The sequence below is a fragment of the Notothenia rossii genome (assembly GCF_949606895.1).
Source record: "Notothenia rossii genome assembly, chromosome: 6".
In the NCBI taxonomy this organism is placed as follows: Eukaryota; Metazoa; Chordata; class Actinopteri; order Perciformes; family Nototheniidae; genus Notothenia; species Notothenia rossii.
This window is the reverse complement of record NC_136909.1, coordinates 39,416,411-39,435,892: the sequence shown is the minus strand read 5'-3', so window position 1 is coordinate 39,435,892 and position 19,482 is coordinate 39,416,411. Positions and strand designations below refer to the sequence as shown.

Below are 19,482 nucleotides of genomic sequence, written 5' to 3'. Positions count from 1 at the left end.
ATACAGGATGTTTCCACAAGGTGGAATTCAACACTGTTTATGATCTCTCGTCTGCTGAAGAACCAAGAGGCTGTGAAGGCTACTCTAGCCAAACAGAAGCACAAGCTCACCATGTTGACTACAGCAGAGTGGGACAGACTGCAGAGGCTCGAGACCCTCCTTAAACCATGCAGGTAAACACCCACCAACTGTTTTATTAATGGGGTTCATTCATTATTGCTGTCCCTTGAAAAACGTTGTGAATTGACTATGATAGTGCAGTATAAATTAAATTGCTTTTCCAAAATGTATTGTACTGAATATCAATATGACTATAGTATAAAGTTGCTACTGTTTTTAATCTACTATTAATTGGTACAATAATAAATCACCTTCCTAAACTATCCACTGCAGATATGTGACTGAGCTCCTTGGGGGTGAGATTTATGTCTCGTGCTCTGTTGTGTTACCTGCTCTCCGCCACCTGACCCGCACCGTGGAGGTCTCAGGTGACGACCCAGCCTATGTGGTGAGGTTCAAGGCTGCCTTTAAAAAGGACCTGTCTCAACGCCAAGATACACTCAACCATGGATGGCTCAGGGTGGCTACAGCACTCGACCCGCGCTTTAAGGTAACATGTGTAATGGTCTTTGTTTTTCTCTTTTCTTGCTTTTTGATCTCCTTTCCCCTACCCCCCCCTCTTCTTCCCTCCCCCCTCTTTCTTTCTATGGAATAACAATATGATGGGAACCATGTACGAAAATGAATTTCACCCACCTTTTTACTCTGTAAATCTGTGATGTGACAATAAACCTGATTCTGATTCTAAGGACCTAAAGTTTCTACCAAGAGGAGAGCGAGGAGGGGTGAGGAACTGCTGCAAAAAGAACCAGACAGAGCCACTCCAGAACCCACAGAGGAGCCAGCAAGGAAGAGGAGCCTCCTGCTGTTTAATTCAGACTCTGAATCAGAGGATGAAGAGGGGCCCAACGGGGCTCTGGGCCGCTACAGGGCAGAGCCCACCATCAGTGAGACAGACTGCCCACTGCAGTGGTGGTCCACTCATGAGGGGGCCCATCCACAGCTTTCTGCCCTGGCCCGCAAGTATCTGGGCAGCCCTGCCACTTCTGTCCCTTGCGAGAGACTTTTCTCACTGGCAGGTAACATAGTTCAAAAGAAGAGGGGAGCCTTGAGTTCTGAAAATGTCAACAGGCTAGTTTGTCTCAGCAACTGGCTGAAAGAGAAGAAGGAGAATAAGTAGTCTTAGAGGTATCCTGAGGCCAATGGGCTTGTTACTGAAATGTTGATCAAACAGTGGCCTATGCAACAGAGAGATGTTAGTTTTCATCAGGATATTGGAAGAATAGGAGGGATTGAGGTCAATCACTGGCACTTTTTTTATTTTATTTTATTTTAAATGGTACACTTTATGTTGAACTATTTATTATGTTGTTGGTGTAACTAGCACTTTATGTTGAACTGTTTATTATGTTGTTGGTGCAACTGGCACTTTATGTTGAACTGTTTATTATGTTGTTGGTGCAACTGGCACTTTATGTTGAACTGTTTATTCTGTTGTTGGTGCAACTGGCACTTTATGTTGAACTGTTTATTGTTTTGGCCAAGGTTATGGAGAGAGTTGGAATGAAATTGATTAGATTTTGTTTCTAATAGTCAGGGTTTACAATGTTCTGAATGTACTTGAAAGTATTGTGTTTTACCTAAATATGCTATTGCAACACTTTATGGCAAAAATTGCACTTTTCTGTTGGTCTTGGTTAAGTACCACCTTGAAATTTTTTTTAAAATGTTTTGTTGCTTAAGCTTATGTATTCAGTCATTATTCAATGGTATACTAAAATCCATGTGAAAAAAATTGCTTCTCACTGTTTTCAGGTCAAATATTTATATGTGATTAAAAATGCGATTAATTTCGATTAATTAATTACAAAGCCTCTAATTAATTAGATTAATTGTTTTAATTGAGTCCCGGCCCTAATATTTATACACATATATATATATATATATATACATATATATATATATATACATATATATACATACAGATGTAGATTCATTTCAGACAGCTTGAAACGCGAGGGCCGTGATTGGTACGTGATCTGCCGTCGCTCAAGGGAAAACCTCCAGCTTGACTTGAGACCGCCCCCGTGATAGATAAATGTAATTATAATGAAGCCAGCTGCAATGGATCATTGATCCACCAGGGGGTGCAGTGGGGTTCCACACTGGAGCTCATGTGAAATAAAGTCAGATACAGTACGCTGGATGTACAGCGGAACTTTGTTAAGATCCATATGTCACGGATATCATACTACTGTGCTAAATAAGAGACATGTAATCATTTACAAAACATCACCATGTTGTTATTTAACAAAATAATTTTGTTATTCGAAAAAAACGAATGGGAGGAAATGCAGCCTGGCTCTCGATTTTTAATCCTAATTTAATCATCATCTTCACCACGATCATTTATGTTTGCCGAATTGACATGAAATCACTGACACATATGAATATACTGTATTCAACTTCATTAAAACGTTATTAACGTGCCTAAACTCAGTAATTCACCAATAATATGTATATTTTAAATGGAGCTTCGTCGGTCGATCAGGATCCCAAAGTGTAGCGGAGGGATCCTCATCTGGATGAAGGGTGTTAGTTTCCCCATAAGGAACAAGTCGCTGCAAATTATCCCGCTTATTACATGGCCACATTCTCAACAAAGTAACGACATGACTCCCAATATTAATTGAAATGTTTTTATGGATTTAGAAAATGTTTTTATTGATTTAAAAAATAGTTGTATGTATTGATTTAAATTTACATGCATCCGCTAAGAAAAATAGTCCGTTGTTACCGTTTTTTAAACAGTCTGAATTAAACGGCAGCTCTCAGCTGTGTATTTACACAACTAATGGGCCATCAACCACAGCTCTCTCCCCCCCCTCCCCCCCCTGATCTTTCTTCTCCAGCAGCTAAATTAACGGTAGGTTACTCTGAGTGACCATAGACTGTATGTGACAAGCTTACAGTTAGTGACGTAACAACACCATAAAAGCTGGTGGGTTGAAAGCAATACGGGAGGTAAAAATAACTAGAATAATTTTGATTTATTTATTGTGGCTTTTATGTTTTTAGGTATAAAATGTTATGTAATTCAGGCTTATAGTTCACCCTTCTCTAAAAGCCTTCAACAATGACAATATTCATTGTAATTGAATAAATCCTTCCGACACACATTGTAAAAAATAGCCTACTGTAAGTTAAGAAATCATTCCAATATGTACATCTTCTGATGTAACAACAATAACATTATAAATAGTAACATAGCTGAACATGGTATTGCACATTTAGCTTTGAGTGTTAGTGACCTGAGATGTTTTTATTACATGAATTAAGGTGACTGAGGCTTTGGGATGCAAACTCATCTGTATGAAAAAGGTGACAAGGATCCGAGCCCCCGGCTCCCCCACCCCACGGAATGACAGACGATTTTAGCAGTCAGAACAACTAAAGCAGCAGTGTTAATAATAACAGAAACGCCAAAGAGTCACATCTAATAGAAATATATAAAAGCATTTATTTTAAATTGTGTAGCAGTCAGTTTATAATTTTGGCAGCACTGTTGAGCATTTTGAAAATGTATTTTCATGCCTCTGTGCAAGGCTTAAGTCTTTTTATCTTTATAGCCACATGGTGTAAAGTAACTAAGTTCATAAACTCAACAAGTACTATACTTGGGCACAATTTTGAGATACTTGTACTTTATTTAAGTATTTCAATGTTTTGCTACTTTGTTCTTCTACTCCACTACAGTTCAGAGGTACATGCTGTACTTTTCCTCCACTCCATGTATGTAATACCATTAGTTACTTTACAGGTGTGGATTAATTAAGTGAAATTTAATCAAGTGTTAAATCAGACTTTAGTTCCACCTGGAGTAAATCCACAAGCTACCCTGCAGTATACAAAGTCATTCAAACTATCTGCACCTTTACCAGCTTTGAGAACACTTTCATGATCAATCATTATAAAACATATCATATCTATTATTCTGAAATGGACCAATCTGCACAATGACTACTTTTACTGTCGCTACTTTCACTATATTTTGATGATAATACTTTTCTACTTTTACTTGAGGAACATTTTGAATGCAGGACTTTTACTGTAACAGAGTATTCCTACACTCGGGGACTATTACTTTTACTCAAGAACAAGATCTGAGTACTTCTACTTTTACTCAAGTACAAGACATGAGTACTTCTACTTTTACTCTAGTACAAGATCTGTGTGCTTCTACTTTTACTCAAGTACAAGATTTGCGTACTTCTACTTTTACTCTAGTCCAAGATCTGTGTGCTTCTACTTTTACTCAAGTACAAGATCTGAGTACTTCTACTTTTACTCAAGTACAAGATCTGAGTACTTCTACTTTTAATATATATATATATACTTATACCACCTCTGTTTATAGCCTATGAAAAATAATATTAGAAATAGAAGGCTAAAGCTAACGTTAGCAGATAGTGACAATGTATGCTAGCTAGCTAGCTCAACGATTCCTTAAATAATATTGCCACAGAAAAACCTTTCAGTTCACATCACGCTCTGCCGCTCCGACAGGGAGCTCTGCTCTGAACACCTGAACGGCCCGTTCTAACAGCTGTTCACCAGCGGTCCAGTCTGTGCCACAGTGACTCCCAGTTAATATTAACGAACGCACCCGTAGGTAATGTAGCTGCTGAAGCTAGACCATCACCTCGGAGCAGTAGAGACTTATTATACATCCATGAGCAGAGCCGACAGGCAGGAAGACTCGAGCACACAGCTCGTACTTCATTATAATATATAAAAAAAGAACACCATGCGTGTCATGATGGCACATAACAGCTCACGGCCGCAGATTACTCCGGGTCCCAGCCCCCCCCATACCCCAAAAATATTTGTATTGCAGATCTACATGAATCACACAAACGACTTATTTTGGATTCAAAACGGCGAATTTCGCCGAAAGGTGACAAGTTTGCATCACTGAACATAGACAGAGCCAGGGGTGCCGCCAGGGATTTTGGGCCCCGTGAAAAGATATCAAATTGGGCCCCCCCATCACCAGGCCCAGGCCACGCCAACCAAGCAAAATTGCTAACCACACCTCCAGAACCCAACCCACTCATTTATGCTCTAAATAACTCCACCTGTACAGGCTTGTATCTATCTTGTAGTCCAATACTAACCGCACAATATTTACTGACACTGAACTGTGAAAATATAACACTGTGCAGACGTGCAACATTCTGCTGCAGTATAATTCACTATTTGATATAACACTAATATTCCTGACAATAAATATCAATAGTCATCTTTTAAGGTGTACATGCCTAACAATAACATTTATGAATGGAACATTCTCAACATGAATGCATAAATCCAAATAAATATAACTTAAATATACATGACCTCTTAGATTAAAATAAAGTGAACATTACCAACAAAATCATTTATAAAATGATATAACACAAAAAATAACATAAGCAGCAGATTTTAAAATTAAATATACATACCAACTACAAAATATGCAGGTATTAAAGTGGAATACAACGGAAATGGAAATGAAAAGGCCTTATGGTGGTGCCAAATCAGAGCCTTTGTCTGTCCTTTTCCTCACTTTGTCTGTCCCTTTCTGTACACCTTCTCTTGTCTTCACTGGAGCCTTCATCCTCATCATCTACACTGGTACTGCCACTGGCACTGTCACTGTCCTTCACCTCTTCCTCCACTTCCACACACCTTCCTGACAAAACTGAAGAGGGCCCTGGCTCTGTAGAGTGTACATGACACATATGATAATATATTCTTTAATATTAGTATTAATATCATAACCAAAATGTTGGTGATTAACATTTTATTTACCTAATACAGACTGATCACTCAACGCTTCAAACATCCTAAATAGACTAAAAGCAGTTTGTCTTATATAGATCAGTGGCTATGTGGGAAAATACTGTGTTTGAAATGTATAATTTAAATTAGATGTTAGCTTTTTGTTTTGATATATATATGTGTTGTATTCCAGTCTCCCTTCAGATATGTTAAGTGGCATGTCATTCAACACAATGCTGCTCACCTCCTTCAGTTGGGAGAAAAGCTGGTTCAAGTTCAGCCTTATAGGGGGACAGGGCTGCTGAGCCTGAAGATGGATCTCTTGGTCCTGGCACCAGGGGGAGGGACAACTGATTTAGTATGAATAGCTGATAAACATGTACCTGCATTTAATGTCAGCTAAAAGAGCAGTGAAATGAAAAACCTCTGAATTTTCTGTGAAGATATTAACAGTAGCCTACTTAATGTCAGCTTAGTAAAAAAAAAACAATACAATTTACAATGGACTACGCTTAGCTAACGGACTAAATTCCACCACTCATGGACCACACCCACCGCATCCCTCCTCACATGCTTTCACTCTACTAGAAAAGTGCTGCGTTTGGAGGCAGGAGTCTTAGGACCAAACCATTACATGTGAATAGAGGGGGATGTACAGAGGCTTTGGATAATTAACTTTTGGAAGAAAATAAGTTAAATGAATCGTAAGTTTAGTGAGTAGCCTACTACGCAATATAACGTTATATTAATGTTAATTATTTATGAAAGGGTACTTACATTTTTTTTCTTAATGTTCTAAACATTTTGGGGCCCCCTGCTAGTCATGGGCCCTTAGAATCGTCCTAACCTTTCACCCCCTTACGGCGCCCCTGGACAGAGCACAACTGAAACATAACATCTGAGATGTAACAACATAATACACTTTTTGGGGATGTGAGGAGTGAGGGACACGGCTTAGAACGGGCGTGTCGCCTGGCAGGACAGGAGAGTGTGTGCACCAGTCTGCCTTGATCTATGAATTCATGTCCGTGACACTCACTGCTGCCCACAGCTGTTTTATAGAAGGAAAACCTCCTTCACTTCATGAAAGTGTTTTAACCACACACACACCTCTACACACACACATGACAGGTGTTATTTTCCCCATAAGGAACAAGTTGCTGCAAATTATCCCGCTTATTACACGGCCACATTCTCAACAAAGTAACGACATGACTCCCAATATTAATTTAAATGCTTTTATGGATTTAGATTTTTTTTTTATTGATTTAAAAAATAGTTGTATGTATTGATTTAAATTGACATGCATCCGCTAAGAAAAATAGTCCGTTGTTACCGTTTTTTAAACAGTCTGAATGAAACGGCAGCTCTCAGCTGTGTATTTACATAACTAATATTTCCTATAGTTGCATATCAGACCTGCACAACGGCCAGGAGGGATTTTGGACCATTCCTCTTTACAAAACTGTTTCAGTTCAGCAATATTCTTGGGATGTCTGGTGTGAATCGCTCTCTTGAGGTCATGCCACAGCATCTCGATTGGGTTGAGGTAAGGACTGACTGGGCCACTCCAGAAGGCGTATTTTCTTCTGTTGAAGCCATTCTGTTGTTGATTTACTTATGTGCTTTGGGTCGTTGTCCTGTTGAATCACCCATCTTCTGTTGAGCTTCAATTGGTGGACAGATGGCCTTAAGTTCTCCAGCAAAATGTCTTGATAAACTTGAGAATTCATTTTTCCGTCGATGATGGCAATCTGTCCAGGCCCTGAGGCAGCAAAGCAGCCCCAAACCATGATGCTCCCTCCACCATACTTCACAGTTGGGATGAGGTTTTGATGTTGGTGTGCTGTGCCTTTTTTTCTCCACACATAGCGTTGTGTGTTCCTTCCAAACAACTCAACTTTGGTTTCATCTGTCCACAAAATATTTTGCCAGTAGTGCAGTGGAACATCCAGGTGCTCTTTTTCAAACTTCAAACGTGCAGCAATGTTTTTTCTGGACAGCAGTGGCTTCCACCAACTTATGCAGAAATCCAGGTAATTCCAAAGGGTTCACATACTTTTTCTTAAAACTGTATTTAATTTAAATTTCTGTTAACACTAGAACCGCCAACAGCATCAGCACCTACATAGATTTTCAAATCATTTAATTTGTTCCTCTTCATAATTCAAATCATTTAATTTGTTCCTCTTCATAATTTCCTTATAAACTAAGTAGGACGATTTCAAACTCAGTTAATTGGGTTAATTTAGAAATTGCTTCAGTTTATCATCATAACAGATCAAAAAGTTCAGATTCATTTTTACAATAAATCAAGGAATGATGCACTTCTACAAACAAAAACAACATAATTAAAACATTTAAACAAACTACTAAAAGTAGATTAACTACATTATTCAAAAGTTTACAGTAACTTCTGATAATAACACGGGGGAAATAAACGAGGCATCTCTTTTCCTCTCTCTCTCTCCTGACAGCCCGTCAGTATCAGGGTTAGTCAAAATGAATCCCTTGGAGGTTCTAGTGTTCATTTACCGTTATGTCTTCTCTTTGCAATGCTTAATCAATTTGAAACCAAGTCTAACGTATTTTAAACTTAACGTTAGCTTTCTAGCTAACACAACACATTCACGCACCTTTCTCTGTGGGGTTTTTTGTAGTGACGAATGAAGTTGGATGTTGTGGTGGTCGTGTCACTGATCTTTATGCTGCAGACCCTGCATACCGCTGTTTTCTTCTTATTAGCGTCATCGACAACATAATCCTTGAATCCAAACTTGACTATTTTTGGAGTAACGCTAGCCGCTGCCATGTTAACTGACACTCCTGCCGTCTAGTGGGTTGCCAGGTTAGCGCGCACGGTGCGCGCACGGTGCTATAATCACTCAATCACATTTCGAAAAAACTAAACGTAATATCTCAATACAAAAACAAACGCAAATATTTAATTAAAAAAAGTCAAGTCCTTTCAAGTCATCTGTCTCAAGCTTAAGTCAAGTCTCAAGTCATGAATACCAAGTCAAAGTCAAGTCAAATATTTTATCAATGTTGGTCAAGCAAGTCTCAAGTAAAAAAATATGCAACTCGAGTCAAGTCATGTGACTCGAGTCCCCACCTCTGATATATATATACACATAGCACCAAATTGCAACTAATCTATATCTACTGTCACTTTTCATATTGAACATGTACTCTTTTATTAAATAAACTAAACGCTTTCATTTTAAGTTATGAGTTGTAGTGTTTTTGACCCTAACAAACACTGATGCATTAATCAATAACAATAATCCACAGCTCCTCTCTGCTCCAGAGGATTAAAAAAATGTATATCCCAACTATGCAAAAACAAACAATGCAAATTAGGGCCGGGACTCGATTAAAAAAATTAATCTAATTAATTAGAGGCTTTGTAATTAATTAATCAAAATTAATCGCATTTTTAATCACATAAATATTTGACCTGAGAACAGTGAGAAGCAGTTTTTTTCACATGGATTTTAGTATACCATTGAATAATGACTGAATACATAAGCTTAAGCAACAAAACATTGTTTATTTTTTTCAAGGTGGTACTTAACCAAGACCAACAGAAAAGTGCAATTTTTGCCATAAAGTGTAGCAATAGCATATTTAGGAATATAGTACATTTCAGAGATTCAGGTAGCCTATAGGTAGGTAGACCTTCTGTAAACTATAACACTTTGTTTTTTAAGTAAAACACAATACTTTCAAGTACATTCAGAACATTGGAAACCCTGACTATTAGAAAACATCTCTCTGTTGCTTCAGAGGCCATAACAGACTTTGTTGATTTACCAACAGTTGATTTAAAAAATCTAATCAATTTCAGTCCAACTCTCTCAATAACCTTGGCCAAAACAATAAACAGTTCAAAATAAAGTGCCAGTTGCACCAACAACGTAATAAATAGTTCAACATAAAGTGTACCATTTAAAATAAAATAAAAAAGTGCCAGTGATTGACCTTAATCCCTCCTATTCTTCCAATATCCTGATGAAAAATAAAATCTCTCTGTTGCATAGGCCACTGTTTGATCAACGCGAATTGGGTGTGGGTCCTTGTACTCCGAGTCGGGCTAACATCCACGCTAGCTTCCACGCTAGCTGCTATATCTTTTGCATTGAGGTGATACTTGAGGCTTGATGTGCTGCGGTGATATGCGAATTCCTTTTTGCATAATTTGCAAACAACCGTGCTCTTATTGACACTTCCATCCGTCTGTTTTTTAAAACAAAATGTCCCATCCACGGGGCCAACCAAAGCGGTCTCATCAGCTTCTTCGTTCATGTTTGACTATTGTTCACTGTGGTTTGTTGTTGTCTGAAGTCATGAACGTTAGTTGGTGCTCCAATATAATCGGTACCCCTGAAACTCAGCCAGTGAGAAACGTTCCGCGGTGCAAAAATAAGTGCGATTAAAATGCGTTAATTTTTTTAACGCGTTAATTTTTGTGTAATTAATTCATCTTAATTAACGCGTTAAAGTCCCGGCCCTAATGCAAATACAAGAAAACACCTTTTGAATAGCTGTCCACTGTAGTGACCTCTATGCATGAAAGGGTTAACATGGTCACATTTTAATCATTTTGGATGTTGCCAATAGCTGTTTAGGTTAGTATTGACTAATACATTTTCTAAAAATAACAACTTAGTCAATTCTTGTACTTAGCACAAGTCTTTATAAGGTTCAGGTGGACTTGCCTTAACCACATTTTCAAACAACAAGTACCCTGATAACTGCTGGTCAATATTTTACTACACACAAAGTGAGCTGTCAGAAGGCAATTCAAATTTAGGCAGAACCAGTTATCCTTTGAGATTAAACTGGATTTGTCAAATAAAAAGGAAGCTTTTAGACAACCTTTCCAATCGGCACTGACAATCTATGAAACTATCACCCTAGAAAAATGAGGAGGGGGTAACTTTATTGGTTAATCAAATAATAATTTCCATTTTGAGCCTTAGTGCTCGGGAGAACAGTTGAAACTTAATTCATAAAGCTGTCCTAAGTCAACATTCAAATGGTGTGCAACTTTATTTTTGAGGTATTCAATTTAAGCTTTACACGTCTGTTGTCATCCTTTACGGCAGGGGTATTCAACGAGGTCCAGTTAGAGAAAATCTCCCCATGCAAAGGTCCGGAACATCAAAATGTCTAACTTGCTTTATGAATTAGTGTGATATATATTGAAGTAGCTGTAGCTTTATCAACGTTTGCATGTCATCAACAACTGACTGCCAATCAAATAAAGAAAGTACAATTCATTAAACAACAACATTTATTTGCAAATAACATTGAACTATACAGATATAGGCTACAGTAAAATACTGTGGATATGTGTAACTTTCCTCTCTGGCTGCATTTAAAAATAAAATAGACAAAATAGCTTTTGAAAATATGTTAATCTTAAAAGTGCTTAATTTTAGATAAATAAAATAAAGTGTAGCAGCAGCTTGAGTTTCCCTTTTTCTTTGTTAACCGTTTCACATCATGACTTAACAGCTTCAGACGATTATAGAACAATATCAGTCTTTACACATCATAACAATTGAACAGTTTTAAAGTTTCTCTTTCATATTGCAGTCCCTCACTCACTTTTTTTTTTTTATTCAGTGCGAGAATTGAGCTCGAGCTTGTCCTGCCAGGAGTTTAAATCTGGGCTGAAATGGTGTCAGGGCCATTCTCATACACACATGCAGGTGCTCATTGTTTAGGCTCGGTTAGCCTGCCCTGGAACGATATTTAGTTTTAATTTTGATCCTGGTCGACTAATCATATTGGGCTCTGAGACTGCTTATTTTTTGTGACCTCAGTTCTGACTTGAGAGGGAATGTTTGGTCAAACACTTTGTGTTTTGTCTCATAGTGGCGTGTTGGCACTTTTAATGAGCGCCACAGTATCTGAACAAATGAGACACACTGGGTCTGTGCTCCCAGTGGGCAGGATGAACATGAATGAGTCCACTCAGGGTTAAAAGCTCTGTTCTCAATGTCCACTTTCCTCTTCTTGAAGAGTGCCATGTGTAATTATTTGCCTCTCCCTGCAGTGATGCAAACACAGGTATGGTGAAAAAAGAGAGAACTATTCGAAGCAGGAAAAAAACAGTGTAATATACCGTCTGACAAAGGCCTGTGCTATAATGCTTCAATTAACTGGCTATTCTTTATAATATACTCAGATCAATAGAGACAGAGATGTTAAGTTATAAATCAAGGGTTTTTATTATTATTTACAGCAGGGATGGGGAACCTTTTTCCTTTCAATTTTTAAGACATCCTCCGAGGGCCGTACAAATTATTGAACTCAACCTCTGCTTAAAAAAATAAAATCACAGCCCATTCATTTCGCCTTTCTTTCATGTTGTGCAAAGAAAAAGCAACCTCTTAATCCAGATATCTCACCATGACTTGCGCATGCATACACGAGCATGGTTGTGGCATGACCACCACCTAACCTCCCCTAGGGGGGGGTCCGGGGGGCATGCTCCCCCGGGAAGATTTTTTTTTTAAATATTGAAGTTAAAAGCATCAATCTGGTGCACTTTGAGAGCAACATTAGGAGATCTATGGATACATCTCAACACCCATTTGAAACAGAACTGTAAGCATATTTTTCTTTTTGGATATTTTACAAATCACTCCTCTTTTAAAACTGTATTTTTGTTTGTTGTTAATAACAACTTTGTTTTACTGTCATAGTATTTTATACCTGTTTTTCATTTAGTCTCTAATGTCTAGGGATGGGTATCGTTAGGATTTTATCAGTACCGGTACTGCTTATCGGTATCGGTATTTTTCGATAATTTGGTGTTGATAAACTAAAAAAAGAAAAGGCGATGTGCCTGCAAGACTGCACCCAGGTAAACAAAACATATTACCCGTGCGCAGCAGCTAACCTGCCTGCGAGCCTTAGCTCAGGTCACATTTACACACGGCGCGGCTGAAGCCCGCTAGCACTATTAGCACTAGCAGTATCGCTAGCACAGTTTAAGATTCAATGAGTGTCTCGTTTGCAAATGCTTCATTTAGTTGCTTGTGTTACCCCCTTTACAAGCAACTAATTGAATAAATAGATTGCACCTTGCACTATCGCCACTACATTTTTTTTAAAGTGCATCCAGACCTTCGATCGCTTCGCTCTGTCCGCCATGCCTGTGGGAGTCTCACAACAATAATAAGAGCGCTGTTGAGAGAGATGAGGAGTGGCATTTACAGTGGCCAATCAGAGGGGTCTCAAACCGGATATATCACACGGGATGAGGGTTCCCAACCAACCAAAATGGTTTAAAGTTAAACTAAGGAAGTAGACGTAACAGATATAACGATAGCAGCACCGTTTGTCCAGCGGTTTAACGGTATACCGATACCGTCCAATCAGGTACCGGTATTGACTTAGTACCGGTTCTCGGTACCCATCCCTACTAATGTCTCATTAATAACTATAATGATCATATCAAGGTGTGCCACCTGGTTGTAGAAAAGCTCTTTAAAATCGTTAGCATAGCTAGCTAACCAGATACTAATAACAACAGATCGCCACTGTGCTTACAACTAAACACACAGCCACGCAAACACTGTGGCATGTGTACGGCTCCTTATGGGTACTGTAATATTTGAAGAGCTGGAGCGGCGTTCCGGTGCTTTCCGTCAGCACTCCTTTCAGACAAGACATATACCACGTGAAGACACGTTACGCTCGTGTTGTGTTCAAGGGACCTGTCCTCGGCCAGGAAAAACAGTCACTCGCTTGTTTAATTATTTTGCGATCTAGATTTCTTCTTCTTTTTCGAAGTGAGAAGTTGTCCGTCCGTCCGTCAGTCGGATGGACGGACGGACGGACACCCCCCCCAAAACGAAAACTCTTCGGTTCTGCACGAATTACACAAGTCACCCAAATCAGCGTTAAAAAAGTGGGAGGTGCCGAAAAGCGACTAATTTGCATCACTGTCCCTGTCCGCCGCTAACACGCCTGTTCACTCTCCTCTCCGTCTTCTCTCCCTGTATCGTTAATTATTCTCTTCACTCACTTTCCTCTCCGCCGCTCTCTCGTCTCTTCTTCTGTGTTTCTCTCCATGTATCGCTCACTCGTCTCTTGCGCCCTCTGTCGGCAGCAGTTAAAATAGAATCGCCCCATCAAAATTGAAATCCCCTATTAATGTATTGATTATAGGTCCGGGTTGGTATAGGTCATCATTATATTTGGTCATCATTATATTTGTAAAAAATTGTGGCAAAAACCAGTTTTTGTAATTGTGGTTATATCATTGTAATTTATGATGTTGTTAGATCACTGCAAGACAGAAAATGTATAACAATAATATTATTTTGAAAGGTTCAACATAATGTTGGATTGAAGAAGAATATTAAGTTTGATTAAAACCTTCAGAATTGTAGTTAATGACTACTTTTGTATGTTCTTTGGACATTACCATGCTCTGGCAGTTGCTGGAATCTAAGTCTATTATATAGAAAATACAATTATCATTATCGTACAAGTGTAGCCTTAGCCTTTGTGTCCCACCTTGACTGAAATAAAGAGCGGTTCTGCTTATGTAATGATTATTTGTATTTTTTTTAAGTAACATGATATCAGACTAAAGGAGTTTTACGGAAACACCTCAACTATTCAATTTCCTTTTGAACCACTGTATTTATAATAACCTTTAGAGCAACTATTAAATGTACAATTTAAATAAACTTAGGACGGTAAATATTTTAACAATGTGGCATGAATAAAGTTCTGCATTATTTTTTTACTTAGTGTTACCTTTGGTAGGTTTCCATCTTGTCTTCTGTATCCATGGACAAGGACCTTTTGAGACAAGAACAGGGTTAGAAACAGTCACATATCAGAATCAGAATCAAGTTTATTGCCAGGTACGTTTTCACATACTAGGGATTTGCTTTGGTACCTGGTAGGGGTGTAACAGTATACGTACCCTTACCCGTATATAACTTTAAACGTAAAAAATTGAGAACGTGAACAACTTTTTGGAAGTAATCTCAGGAGTAATTTGCTCACATTGGGTTCAACCATTGACTGGGTTCAACGCGTCATAGAGCGACCAAGTCATTTAATTGGACGAGAGGCATACTATGAGAGCTGGGGCCTCATTTATAAAAGGGATATACGCTCAAAAAAAAATGGCGTACGGCAGTTTCTACACAATTTTTGCGATTTATAAAATACTAACTTGACGGGAAAACGTGCGGTCCTCCACGCAAACTCTAACCCAGACGTGTCAAACTCAAGGCCCGCGGGCCAAATGTGGCCCGCCACGTCATTTTATGTGGCCCGCGAGAGCTTAATTACATTACATTTTTTTTTTTTTTTTTTTTTAAATTTTTCTTAATTTTTTTTTTTTCTTAATAGGTCTGATTGTCTAAAAATAAATAAGTCAAATGCGTGCCGTGACCAAAAACTACATTTCCCACAATACATGCCGATTATGTTACCCGCGAAGTGACGGCATCCCGCCACTAGACTGCAGTGTTTCCACATCGATGCGATTTTCCCAACAAGTGGAATTGAGAAATACAAATAATGATCCCAAAATGTCCAGGAAGAGAAAAATTGATGCAGATGGAAGGGTGTTTCAAGAAAGATGGGAAGGCGAATACATGTTTGTGCTTCAAGGAGAAAAACCGGTATGTCTTTTGTGTTATGAGGCGGTGGCGGTTGTCAAAGAGTACAATCTACGTCGGCATTTTGAGACCAAACACGGAGGTAAGTATGCCAAATTTAGCCATCAAGAAAAACAACAAATTGCCCAAGAATTAAAAGGCAAACTGCGATCGCAGCAGAATGTGTTCGCGAAAGCCACAACCAAAAACAACGCGGCAGTGAAAGCTAGCTTTGTTGTGGCTGAAGAAATCGCCCGCGCTTCAAAGTCTTTTTCAGAGGGAGCGTTTTTGAAGCAGTGCATGCTGAAGGTCTGTGAGCAGGTGTGTCCCGACCAGATACAGACTTTTAAAAATGTCAGTTTATCAAGAAACACCATCGCGGACCGAGTTAAGGAACTAGCAGGAAACCTGGCAACACAGCTGGCCGAAGAGACACGCAGCTACATAGCTTTTTCATTAGCTGTTGATGAAAGCACAGACAACACGGATACAGCGCAGCTATCTATTTTTATTAGAGGCGTGAAGTCGGACCTCTCTGTCACTGAGGAGCTGTTGGATGTGGCTGCCATGCATGGGACCACAACGGGACGGGACATTTTTGATGCGGTGGAGAAGTCCGTCAGTAAAAACGCATTGCCCTGGGAAAACTTGGTGGGATTAACTACAGACGGTGCACCTGCAATGTGTGGAAGAAAAGTGGGCTTGGTTGGACTAATGAAGGAGAAAATGCAAGAAAGTAACTGTCACACGCCTCTGATAACGTATCATTGCATTATCCATCAAGAAGCTTTGTGCGGGAAGGTGCTGGGGATGGATGATATAGTGACCACGGTCATGAAGACAGTGAACTTCATTCGGGCGCGTGGCCTGAATCATCGTCAGTTCCAGCTGTTCTTGCAGGAGATGGGCTCGGAGCACGGAGACGTGCCGTACCATACAGAAGTAAGGTGGCTGAGTAGGAGCAAAGTCCTCAAACGATTTTTTTGAGCTTAGGGAAGACATTGCTCTTTTCATGCAGAGTAAAGGAAAACCCTTGTCTGAACTGTCAGATCCAAACTGGCTGTGTGACTTTGCTATGTTGTGTGACATAACCGAACATCTCGCCCAACTGAATCAGAAGCTGCAGGGACGCAAACAAGTCATCACGCAGATGTCCGACACGATCACGGCTTTCCAGCGTAAACTTGACCTATGGATGTGCCAAGTGAAACAGGACAATCTTGCCCACTTTCCTGTTTCTCAGAGCATCTCAGCCTCATGTCCCGGTACTTTCTCATGTGCTCAGTTAGCTACCAAACTGAGCCTGTTGATGAATGAGTTTGATCGGCGCTTCTCTGACTTCAGAGCACAGCACTCTGGATTTGCCATCTTTGTTAGTCCTTTCACCACCGACGTGTGCACTGCACCCCAACAACTTCAGATGGAGTTAATAGAGCTTCAAAGCGATAGTGGCCTGAGAGCAAAGTTCCAGGATGTTACAATCCAGGACTTTTACCGTCTACTGCCCCCTGCTTTCATGCCACAGCTTCGACTTCATGCTGCCCGTGTTCTGTCTATGTTTGGGAGCACCTATCTGTGCGAACAGATGTTTTCAATAATGAATCTAAACAAAAACAAGCACAGATCACGCATCACTGACGACAACCTCCACGCTGTTCTACGGATTGCTACAGCACAGGACCTAAAACCAGACATTGACACACTGGCCACGGAAAAACAGTGTCAGATATCTGGTCAGAAAACACATTGGTAAGCATTTGAAAAAACCTAATAATATATAATAAAATGCAATTCAACCAAGAAGAACAATAGTTAAACTATGTGCAATGTAATGATTGTGTTTGCATTTTGTTTTGTGTTTGTTATTTACAGAACATGATAATAATAATAATAATAATAACTTTTATTTATATAGCGCTTTTCAATAACCCAAAGTCGCTTACAAAAAAAATTAAAAGTACAGAAAAGGGGTGAACAGGCAGAAGACAACATATTGGACAAGAAAATTGAACATGAACATTACATGAACAGGCAAAGGACAACACAGGGGGGGAGCAAGCATAGGACAACGAGCAAAAGACAACATAATGGAAAAGAGGAAAGAAAAAGTTGATGAATGTATGAATAAGAGATGCAGCGTGGGGTGAATAAGAGATACAGCGTGGGGTGTGAGTGAAGTCAGTGGGTTGGGGGGTAGGGTAAGTTGAAGGCTTGGGAGAAGAGGTATGTTTTCAGCTGGGTTTTGAAGGTAGACAGTGTGGGAGAGTGGCGGACAGATTGGGGGAGGGAGTTCCAGAGGCGGGGTGCTGATCTGGAGAATGCTCTGTTGCCAAATGTTTTGAGTCTTGATGGTGGTACTGTGAGGGAGAGAGTGGAGGAGGATCGGAGGGCTCGGGGGGGGTTGTAGGGGATGAGGAGGTCAGAGAGGTAGGGGGGGGCTAGGTGGTGAAGGGCTTTATAGGTGAGGAGGAGTGTTTTGAAGATGATGCGTTGTTTGATGGGGAGCCAGTGAAGAGAGCGGAGAACGGGAGTGATGTGTTCACGGGTCCGGGTGTGGGTGAGGAGGCGGGCAGCAGAGTTTTGTACCATTTGGAGTCTATGGAGGGAATGGGAGGAGATGCCAGTGAGGAGGGCGTTGCAATAGTCGAGGCGGGAGGTGATGAAGGCATGGATGAGGGATTCAGCAGCACGGGGGGGGAGGTAGTGTTTGATTTTGGCAATGCGGCGGAGGTGGAAGTAGGAGATCTTGATGATGGAGCTGACATGGGGGTCAAAGGAGAGGGTGGGGTCCAGGATAACGCCAAGATTGCGTGCCAGGGGGGAGGGGGTGATGGTCGAATTCTCAATGGTGAGTGAAATGGGTCCTGTTTTATTGAGGGTTGATCTGGTGCCTATGATGAGTAGCTCTGTTTTATCACTGTTGAGTTTAAGGAAATTGTGAGTCAGCCATGTTTTTATTGAAGAGATGCAGGTTTCGATATGGGTGAGGGGAGGGTTGTGAGGGGATTTGGTGGTGATGTAGATCTGGGTGTCATCGGCGTAACAGTGGAAATCAAGGTTGAGGTTGCGAATAATGTGACCAAGGGGGAAAAGATAGCAGATGAAGAGGAGGGGGCCGAGGACTGAGCCCTGGGGGACCCCCTGTGTGACTGGGGAGAGGGCGGATGTGTGGCCAGAGAGGGAGATGAATTGTTGCCTGTCGGTGAGGTAGGAGGTGAGCCAGTCGAGAGCGGAGCCCTCAACACCCTGTTGGCGCAGCCTTTGTAGGAGGATTGAGTGATTCACAGTGTCAAAGGCTGCGCTGAGGTCTAGTAGTAGCAGGATGTTGAGGGCACCGGAGTCTGCAGAGGAGAGGAGATCGTTGATTACTTTGACCAGGGCTGTTTCAGTGCTGTGGAGTGGGCGAAAACCAGACTGGAGGGGTTCATAGAGGTTGTTGGACTGGAGGTGGGTGTGGAGCTGGGTGGCGACAATACGCTCCAGTGTTTTGGAGAGGAATGGCAGGTTGGAGATGGGGCGGTAGTTGGAGAGGTTGGCTGGGTCAAGGGTGGGCTTTTTGAGGATGGGGGTGATGGAGGCAAGTTTGTAGATGGAGGGAACAAGACCAAGGGATAGAGATTGGTTGAAGAGGGTGGTGAGGTGGGGGATGAGGACAGGGAGGCAGGCCTTAGTTAGGGTCGTAGGGAGGGGGTCAAGAAAGCAGGTGGTTGTTTTGGATGAGGTGATGATGGCTAGGATGTGGGAGGAGTCAACAGGAGAGAAGGCAGTGAGGGGAGGGAAGGGCGGGTGGACTGGGAGAGGAGGGGGGGCGTGGGGGTTGGAGGAGATAGTGGTCATGGCAGTTAGGGAGCTGTTGATTTGTGAAACTTTGTTGTTGAAGGCGAGGAGGAAGGAGTTGCATAGGTCAGGGGAGGAGGGTGGATTGATGTCAGGTGGCTGGAGCAATTTATTGATG

At 40.7% G+C, this 19,482-nt stretch overlaps 2 protein-coding genes across 2 annotated transcripts in view; one reads left to right on the top strand and one right to left on the bottom strand.

The window, feature by feature from the left end:
- The window catches only part of LOC307042851 (E3 SUMO-protein ligase ZBED1-like), a gene marked incomplete at its 3' end in the record, with an annotated part of 2,539 nt that extends 1,299 nt beyond the window's left edge, over nucleotides 1–1,240 (top strand). The window contains exons 1-3 of the mRNA XM_079687015.1: nucleotides 1–173; nucleotides 394–647; nucleotides 819–1,240. The exon at nucleotides 1–173 is cut by the window's left edge and continues 1,299 nt beyond it. Coding sequence (XP_079543141.1) covers nucleotides 1–173; nucleotides 394–647; nucleotides 819–1,240 — 849 coding nt within the window. The remainder of the gene's footprint in view (nucleotides 174–393; nucleotides 648–818) is intronic.
- LOC307043276 (DNA excision repair protein ERCC-6-like) overlaps nucleotides 1–19,482 on the bottom strand; it is a 61,513-nt gene that overhangs the window by 28,033 nt on the left and 13,998 nt on the right. Inside the window, 1 exon segment of the mRNA XM_079687632.1 lies at nucleotides 14,671–14,715. Within this exon segment, the coding sequence (XP_079543758.1) occupies nucleotides 14,671–14,715 (45 nt within the window).